The sequence below is a fragment of the Poecilia mexicana genome, unplaced genomic scaffold (assembly GCF_051168715.1).
Source record: "Poecilia mexicana isolate PSO_F unplaced genomic scaffold, ASM5116871v1 scaffold_7, whole genome shotgun sequence".
NCBI lineage: Eukaryota > Metazoa > Chordata > Actinopteri > Cyprinodontiformes > Poeciliidae > Poecilia > Poecilia mexicana.
In genome coordinates, this window is record NW_028263376.1 from 13900068 (window position 1) to 13909836 (window position 9769).

Genomic DNA, 9769 nt, shown 5'->3' on the forward strand with positions numbered 1-9769 from the left:
AAGGGAAACTAAATTAAACTCATATCTTCCAAGAGCCTTCAAGAGTCATTATGTATGGTTATACTGTGGAAGGATTTCAGTCTTGGAACTAGTGTGAAAAACACTGACTGGACTGTAGGACATTTTATCAGGGCAGCAGAGACAATATTCCACAGCAACATGTGGAATATGTTGCTGAAGTAGGGGATATAATCGATGGAAGAGACAGTTTGAACTTCTTCCTTCGCTCTATTCTTTGGTCCTGCTCTGCATCCATGTAGCCTCATTTGAAACTCCTTCAAGGTTAAAAAAGGTAATTTAAAAAAAACCCTTATTGCATCATAACTGAAGTTAGGCGGACATTAGCAAAAGCTGATTACCTAACTTCATAGACTTTCTGAAAGCTAAGTAGAAGTTTGCTACTGATAGCTAACATGCTAACGGAGCATGTTAGCTAACGTTAGATAAAATGTTATTGTAACTACCGCTAATGTTAGTTAATATGAGTTCGATCTTGTTCTAATATGTTTGTAAGTAAAACATTTACTAGCAAACATAGCAAAATGCTAACGTTCCAAGTAAGAAGTAAAGATGCTAAATGATAACGTTCAAAACGAGCCTGGAAAGCAATCAACAAGGGATTCGTGTAGTTTTCAAATACTTTCTAAAGTAAAAGCGTCACCACCGATTCAAATGTAGTTTTATATCCAAAGTATTATTTTAAAAAAAGAGCAAATTATTAAGTAATCTGTTAAAATTTAATTAGTTCACTTCAAAATAAAAGGTTTATTTACTGCAAAACCACATTTAATACCATCTAAATGTTGAAGAAGTAATTTTGCTGGCTTTTCAAATTAAGGTTAACAGAGCCTTTTCATTACAAAAGGTGAATTATTATAAATCTATGTTTCAAATTTCAGAGTCTTAAGGCGTGGACATTAAAATGTCATCTGCAGTTTTTCTAGTACATTGTTGATGTTGATTGCAGATTTTCCAATTTAAACAGAGACAGTCGATGTTTAAAGTGTGTTTTATTCCATATACACAGATCATTACCACATCAGAAATGTTAAATAAGCATATAGTGATGTATGCCATGATTTTATCTGCAAATAAACAGTATTTATTTATTTTTTTTTAAGTTTATAATCTCATAAGGGCCTGTAAGTGTCTGACTCTGCAGATGATTTGTTTACACACATTCCTGGTGTGGCACTATTCTTCCTCTTGTGTTGGAAGATTACAGACATTGGCTCAAGGTCCTGTGGGAGCTGAGCAGCTTTGCAGGAAAAACAAATATTTCCTGCCCTGCTCTTCTTAAACTGATGACATTCATGCAAGGATAATAAGCAGGAAGTGGGATATGAGAGGAAGTCGTGTCCATTAGTTGCCTCTGCTATATGCCGAAGTCCAGATTTTGCTGAAATAACTCAAAATGTCTGATTCCTGATGATCTTGTCCTTATGATCCGACATCAGACTGGCTGGTGCTTGCATTGCTCATCTTCCTCTGCCTCCCTGGGTCTTCTTTGCCCCCGTTGGGCTTCGGCCCCACTTCCACCTGCTCCACCATTTCCTCCTTGGGGATGTAGCTTATAACGGTGTTGATCAGGTTGCGGCGAAAGCTCTTGCTCAGGAAGTTGTAGAGGAATGGATTGGCGACGCAGTGGAAGAGCGAGAGACCCTGCACCACAATGAAGGAGAAGTAGAGGACCTCCACCACGTTGCAGCTGAACACGAAGGGGTCGAGATCGTCAATGATCATCAGCAACATGACCAGGTGGTAGGGCAACCAGCAGGTGACGAACACTAGCGAATACACGTGGACCAACCAGACGTCCCGCCGGCCCTCCACGTCCGGGGAGGTCCTGACCGCCCGGGCGATCAAGACGTTGCATGTGATGATGATGGCCGCCGGGCCGAGGAACTGGAAGATCGTACAGAGAAAGGCGACGGAGACGAACCACTCAGTGAAGTTGTGTTCAGGCAGCATGTAGCAACCCGGTTCGTCCCACTCCAGGATATCCACATGGACGTTCTCCAACAGGGCCAAAAACAGCGACAGCAGCCACAGACCCGCGCAGATGATCCACCTCTGGCGGCCGACGACGGGGAGCAGGGTGGGCAGTGACGGTCTGGTCAGCGTCAGGTAGCGCTCCAAGGTCATCAAGGCCAGGAAGAAGGAGCTGCTGTAGAAGTTGACCACGTAGATGAGGTTGGTGACCTTGCAGAGGAAGCTGCCCCACAGCCAAACCTTGTCCAGGGTCACCTCCATCATGAAGAACGGCTGGATCACGATCACCATCAGGTCCGACAGGCTCACGTTGATGATGCAGAAGAGGACGCCGCTGGCGGAGTGGCGACGCCGCCAGTTGACCCAGACGACCAGCAGGTTCTCCAGCAGGCCCACCATGAAGATGAACAGGTAGATGAGGAAGAGGGCGATGCGCCTGTAGTTGGCGTCCAGCTCGATGGTGCACTCATAGATGAACCACGGCGTGCCGTTCAGGAAGTCCAGCGAGTGGTTGTGGTCGAAGGTCATGGTCTGAAGGGAGGGCAGAGGAGAAATGCTTCAGATCTGGACTCAGTTTTGGTTTAATCAGAGTTAATCTGATTAAATGTTTCAGACGTTATGCAACCGCAGGCGCTGGAGGGGCGGAGGGCGAGCCGAGCAAAATGTTAGGAAAACTACAGCAGGTTTAATGACCACACACTGTAAAAACACAAAACCTCACCAAGTATTTTGGTCCAGTTTCTACTGCCAATACCTCTGAACAGCTTTAAAAAAGACAAACCTAACTCACAAGCAACTTTTAAGAAAGATATTGGCTTGTTTTCGGTCAATAATTCCTTAATATTGATAAAAAGTTCTAGTTCCATAGGTAGATAATTTCACTAATAACAAGACATGGTTTCCATTTTATAAGTGAAATAATCAGCCAATGGAACTAATTCTATTTAAATTAATCTAAAAGATGAAATAAATATTTAAATTAATTTTTAAATAAGAAAATAAACATACAATACTTTAGTAAATTTTAACCATTTCAGCTAATGGCTTTTTGTTGAGTAAATATACTCTAATTAACAATTCATTACTAAATTAGTTGACAATTACTTTAACAACCAATTAATCACAATTAAACTATTACATTTGCACTAAAAACTAAACAGAAATACTTGGTAATCTTTTGTGTTTTTACTTAACTTAAAATAAGCTCCTAAATCTTGCTGAATAAATACTTTCATTGTCTAATTTTTTGTGTCCTAGGATATTTGCACCAGAAATTAGACCAAAGATGCTTGGTAATATTTTGTGTTTTTGTAACAACATAAATAACTAAATCTCTCATTCCCGCGGCATTCAGCAAATAGAATAGTTCTTTCCTGCTTTTCTAAACTGTCAACTAATTTTGTACATTTCAACAACTGAACAGTTTAAAGTAATGCTAACTTATTGCAGTGTACTGCAGCTGAAACTTGCAAACTCAATTTTTCAGCTTTTTTCAGTTTACAGAAGTTTTACAGTTAAAATGCAACTTTTTGTAGTTTTTTTTTCTTGTAAATTTGTCTGTAATTTAATGTTTCTGAAGCTTTAAGCATCTAAAAAATTCTGTTCAATCCATCAGCTGAACATGGAAAGAGTGTTAACCCCAAAACTGACTGTTTATCTAAACAGAATCCAAAACTCCAAAAATGTGTCTTCATGGAACAAATTTGTAGTTTAAAGAAAGTTTTAAAAAGCTCAGGCATGTAAAAGGCAAACATGTGGAAGACATTGAAAACGTTAAGTAGGGATGAAATCTATCCCTAAAAACTAGATTCACACTATAAAGCATGGTGGTAGCAGCATCATGCATTTGAGATTCTTTTCTTCAGTAGGTAAGACAAACATAGAGAAAAACAAGAAGTAGAACAAGAAGGTCACAGCAGAATGGCCTAGTCAAAGTAAAGGCTGATCACAAATGTTCTCACATTGAGCTTGATATTAAAATAAAAATTAGAAAACATATCTAGATGTGCAAACTGGGTAGATCCACACCCGACAAAACTTGCAGCAAAAATCGGATCTTCAGAGTTTGTTCAAGACATCGATTGCAAAAGCATGCCACACTTTTCATATTATCATTTTCTATTGGTTTTATCACGTAAAATCCAAAATAAAATCCATTTCCTGGAAATGTCTAACAGATGTGACCTTTTACACTGCAAAAACAAAAATATTACCAAGTATTTTTGGCTCAGTTTCTCGTGCAAATATCTTTTCTGTAAGAAACAGTCGCTCATTTTAATATTGTTGAAAAATAAAGTTCAAGTCCCACTGGAAGATTATTTCACTTATAAATAATACAACATCCTTTCCATGTTATAAGTGAAATAATTTGAATTTTTGACCTAAAACATGCTGCTACAGCTTACTAAAAAGTGACTTGTAAGTCAGTACACTTGAAATAAAACAAAACTACAATATTTACACTAGAAATTAGACAAAACTACTTGGTAAGATTTTTTTTTGTTGCAGTGAACAGCTGACAACCAAACCTGCACTGTAAAAAAAAAACACAAAATCTTACCAAGTTTTTAGTGCAAATATCTTAGAACACTTGAAATATGTTATAACTAACTTACAATTACCTTTTTAGTACGAAATATGAGTTTGTTTTAAGTAAATAATTCCTTAATATTGATGAAACCGCACTGGTTCCACTGGTAGATTATTTCAGTTATAAAATGGGAAAAATGTCTTATTAGAAATAAAATAATCTGCTGATGGAAGTATTATTTTTTAATCAATATTAAAGAATTATTGACTTAAAACAAACTCATATAAAAAGATTTTAAGCATCTTAACAAACATAAAACCTTTTCATCCAACTGAAACATTTCCAAACATAGAACTTCATCCTACCTTTCTGCGGAAGCAGCTTTTCTGGATTAAACTCGTTATTTCTTTTTCCCTCTGCAGGTTTTATTTTTCCTCCCTGCCTGGAGTCGACGCCTTCCAGCTCTGATGCTTCGGACAATCTGAGGGATCAAGCAGACGGGAGTCTCTGCCCTCCCACTTCCCATGAACACACACACAGATAGCTGACAGGACATCCTCAGTTAGCGATGAGAAGAGGGACTGAAGTCCAGGAAAACTCAATAAAACTGATAAAACGTCTGTTTAGCCTTTTTTCCCCCTTTGTTTTGTCTCCTTAGAGCAGAATTTATCCAAATTTGTCACTTTTAAATAATTCACCCAGCATGTATTTTAAAGGGTTTGCATGTTATATAGCAACACAAAATAGTGAATAAAAAGAGAAAAAAAAATGTTGATGTACATCTTCTAGTCACTCAGGTTCTGGACTTTGACTAAGCCATTCTAAGACATGAATGTGCTTTTAATGAAACTCTTCAAAAGTAATTTTGGTCTAATTTCTAGTGGAAATGTCTTATTACACTTAAAATGAGACAAAAACTAACTTACAAGTAACTTTTCAACATGATATAGAAGCTGGTTTTAAGTCAATAACTCCTTAATATCGATTAATTAAAAAGTATTTGTGTTCTTTCATTGGCAGATTATTTCACTTATAACAGGACATTTTTCCCATGTTATAAGTGAAATAATCTGTAAATGAAAGAACACAGTTTATGCAGAATTTTGAAGATTTTCCTTTTATTTCAATGGACAAATAAAATTTGCAGAAAAGGTAAAATATCTTAAAAATATGTCTACAGCATTCACACAATCAAGTAACTTCTGAAGGTAATTTTAATGGACTTTATTTAGTGGCATCATCATGATGGGGACTGAAACCACTCTCATTTTTAAAAAAAATAATCCTCCAAAATAGGTGAAAGTTTGTGGTTGTAAATTTACAAAATCAGAAATAATTTTAGTGGTGTGTGTAGTTTTGCAGGATACAGTAAAAGTAATAGAAAAATCATAAAGGCAAGGATAAAAACTAGTGGTGGGGCTCGATTAAAATTTTTTATCAAGTTATTTTCAGACTCTAGTATTAATCACATTTTAATTGAAAACCATAAAAATAAAGATTGATAACACTCCTGCTTTTTAAGTTGAAGCAGCTACACTGTTTAATCTGTTCACCATCAAACTGGAGTAATTTAGCTTTGAAGCGTTTCAGGAACGTAGTTTTGTTGGAAATGTGAACGTTAACTTTAGCATTGGGGACGGCTGTGATCCTGCTTCTAGCATTCAGATGCTATTTTAGCTTCATTCATATGCTAACATAAGCACAACTTGAACACAACAATAGTCATTTCCAGTGTCCAATCAGCTTGTTTTTTGAAGCCAAGTTTAATGAGGAATGATTTCGTTGGCTATTGCTGTTGTTTGCAGATGTCGCTAGTGCGTTAGATTTACAGGCGTACCAGAAACACAATACAAAGGTTCCGGGTCGGACTTTAAGTTTAAAACAGTTACTGCGTTAATAATCATTGTGATTAGTTAATATAAATGAATGCGTTAAAGTCTCAAACCAAATGCAAACCAAACAGAGTAACTAAGTCAGCTCTGATTTTATGGGAATTTGATTAATTTTCAACCAAATTGTTTACATTTTTTTTATTTTAATTTCACCTTGAAAAGATTCAGAAAAATCAGGCAGAATGAAGGTATTTTAGAAAGAAAACTGCGTGTTTTTTTCATGACCTTGCAGGAATCTGCGGCAAAGGGGCACAAAGTCCTGACAGGACAGAACAATGCCAGGAAGTTGTGACAGGCAGAGCGCTTCAGCAGCCTGAAGGGGTCTTTAACCTCGAACCGGCTGATTTAAACTGTCCGGCATCCGTAGTTTCTCCTCTGATTGAAATCGGTGGAGCAGCTCCTCCTGACTGAGCGGAGGTTTGACCGCTGAGCTCAGCATCTCATGGAGATAATGCAGAAACATTTGTGTTGGCTGAGTCCCAGCCTGGTTAACGGGGAAGAGACTCCCTGGGTCCGGTGTTCTCACTGGATCCCGCAGATCAGCAGCTGACTGACCCCGCTGAGCGCTCCCCTGCGTCTGTTCCGCGGTCATCCTGCCCGGAGGCCATTGAGCATCTCCACTCGGCCTTTTGGTGCAACAAGTAGGAACCTGTCAGTTTCTGCTGACCGCTTCCTTCCCGTTTCATCGAAGGAGAGCAGATCTGCTGACATATTCCGGCAAACCTCGCTGAAGAAAACCACGAAACTGTCCGGGGGCCGCCGGGCTACAGAGGGCGCCAAAGCGATGACAGAATAATTATTTCTGGAGGGAGATCCGGATAAAGGAGCAATGAAATGCATTAAATGGTAGCTTCCGGGCTACTTTAGAAGAATAACAGCACTGATATAGTTATTTTCTACTGTTTTAATTTGAACGAAATGTGGCTAAGCCTTTTTGGGCCTGACAATGCTTTATTTATTTATTTTTTTTAGAAGAAAAGTCAACTACATTTCTAAATTTGAAAGGACTTAGTCCTCGATGCAGCTGTTGCAGGTTCGATTCCCGGCCTTGGCAACCTTTGCTGCATGTCTTCCCCCTTCTCTCATTACCAATTAACTATCAAATAAAGGCCACTAGAGCCAATAAGATTAATATTTGCTTGAAAAAACACAAAACTTGAGGTCAGTTTCAAAAATTTTCCCCAAAAACATCTAAGTTTGTAGTCAAAAATTTGCTAGAAAAACCCAAATTGAGATTAATCTAAAGAAATAATGTTGGGGTGGGGGAAACAAAAAGAAATTTCTGAATTTGAAAAGACAAATTTGCTGAAGAACTCAAATTTTGAGATTAATCTTAGAACGTTTCCAGAAAAAACATGGAAAAAACATGAATTTCAAAAGTTAAATGTTTTTCACTTTTCAAAATCAGAAAATTTCCAAACATTGAATGAAACTCAGAAATTTACTAATTTTTTCCCCCATAAAACTTCTCAGTAATTCTCACAAATCTTTGACTTTTTAAACTCAGAAATTTCCTTTTTTTTTTTTTCTAGAAAAATTTTGAGATTGATCTAAAAATTGTAGTTTTTTTGGTGGAATTTTACTTTTTTTTAAATCTACAATTACCCTAATATACAGTTGTGTTAACTTATAAAACTCATATTGTAGCAGAAATACTTCCAGTAATGTTGCATGAACTCGCTACTAAATAATTCCCCCCATGTCCGCTAAGGGTCTCCGTACTTTGCATCTGCGCATGTGTGCGTATAACGTAAACGCACAGGCGTCAGAAAGCACGTTGCGCCCCTGGTTATTATGATCAACCTGCTGTGAACTAGAAACTGCTGCATCGTCAGTGCCGCAGAGGCAGCTTTAGATGGAAACGAGAAAGAATGAATCACTCAAACTTTGTTTCTCTGCACGGCCTGTCTCCATTTCCCACCCACTCGGATTTTCTGGTGAAACGGTTCGGACCCTGTCAGCAGATTCGCTTCCCTGTTACAAAACAACAATCGGTCAGAAAAAACTAATTTCCTGGAAAGAGTGGCACAGACCACTCTTTTCAGTGTGGTCTGTTACTGGATAATGTAGTTATCCAATAACTGGATAACTACATTTTTTATTTTCCTAATCCACAGAAGAGTCAAAATCACGTACAAGTTGTTGGGGAATGTAATCTCTTCGGCAAACAATCCATCAATAACTGAAAACATGCCTGTGCATGTTTTTATTCAGGGCTGCAGCTAACGATTACATGAATAATTGAATATTCTATCGATTATTATGACGATCAATTGAGTACAAAAGAGGCGCATTTTGCAGATTTTTCCTTCTCATCTGAAGCTTATTTTATACAATATTAGAAATGCACGATAAAACGTGAACAAACTCAATTATGAAATAAATATTTTATTGTCTAAAATGCGATAAAATTATATTTACGTTTGATCATTTGTAGCAAAGGAAGCATCAACATTTGAACAGCTCAACCTGTTGGGGGTGATAGGGTGGTGATTTACTTTTTTCATTTAATTGGATACCAAAGGCTGCCCAATAGGATTTTTTATTTTTGTTTTTAGAGAATTTGAATCTCGAAAGTTAATATTATGCTAAATAATGAATTTTGGGTTGAACATATTTGCAGACAAAAAAGATTTTTCATCATAAATGCAAAATGTATAAGTTTCTTGAACGGGTTTGGCTCAACTCTGAATATGTTGTATATTCTAAAACAGCAAACTGCGTGTTTTAGTCGGTACAACCTGTCGATTGTTAAATAAGTTGACGATTATTTCCGTAATTGATTAATCAAACTGTTTCAGGCATAGTTTTATGTAACTGAAAACCAAGTAATCTAGATGAATAAATAGCAAACTGTTAAGGCAGCTCATCATATTTCCATAAATGAATGTCTTCGTATAAGATTACAAAAACATCAGACCTACATTTTTAAAGCTAAAGTTCATGACAGGCTGTTTACCTCTTCTGTTTGACAAAAAAAATACGTAAAAGGAGGATCCAATACTTATCTCCTACTTTTTTTTTTTTTTTTTTTTTTTACTTTTTTTGAAGCTCCATAAAGATGCAAAATACTAAACATTGCTTACCAATTATATTTTCCACCTATGAGTGTTTTCAGTTTTTAGAAAACTTGAATTTCCTTTTCTGTTACTTGAGAGGAAAAATCAGGATCATGAGGGTTCTGTGTACAGGTTACACCGCCATCTAGTGGTTACAGACTGTAAATATCCTATTGTAACATCTGAAACATGGAGAAAAACAAACTAATTTCAGCTGTGAAAGGCTGAAATCAGCTGCTTCATTGCATAAATTTGGGTCTGCTGGAAGTTTAGATACCAACTGTTCATTCAAGCAT

General features: G+C 37.1%; 1 protein-coding gene across 1 annotated transcript; it reads right to left on the reverse strand.

The window, feature by feature from the left end:
* Window positions 1–993: 993 nt before the first annotated feature.
* On the reverse strand, window positions 994–5340 carry ackr5 (atypical chemokine receptor 5). Its single transcript, XM_014991915.2, has 2 exons — window positions 4888–5340; window positions 994–2523 (listed from the first exon to the last, which is right to left on the reverse strand). Exon 2 carries the CDS (start codon window positions 2518–2520, stop codon window positions 1441–1443), a length of 1080 nt encoding a protein of 359 aa, XP_014847401.1. The 5' UTR covers window positions 2521–2523; window positions 4888–5340; the 3' UTR covers window positions 994–1440.
* Between the last annotated feature and the right edge of the window lie 4429 nt (window positions 5341–9769).

Coding starts and splice junctions, on each gene's coding strand:
- ackr5 (XM_014991915.2), bottom strand. CDS start 2,520: ATGACCTTCGACCACAACCACTCGCTGGACTTCCTGAACGGCACGCCG.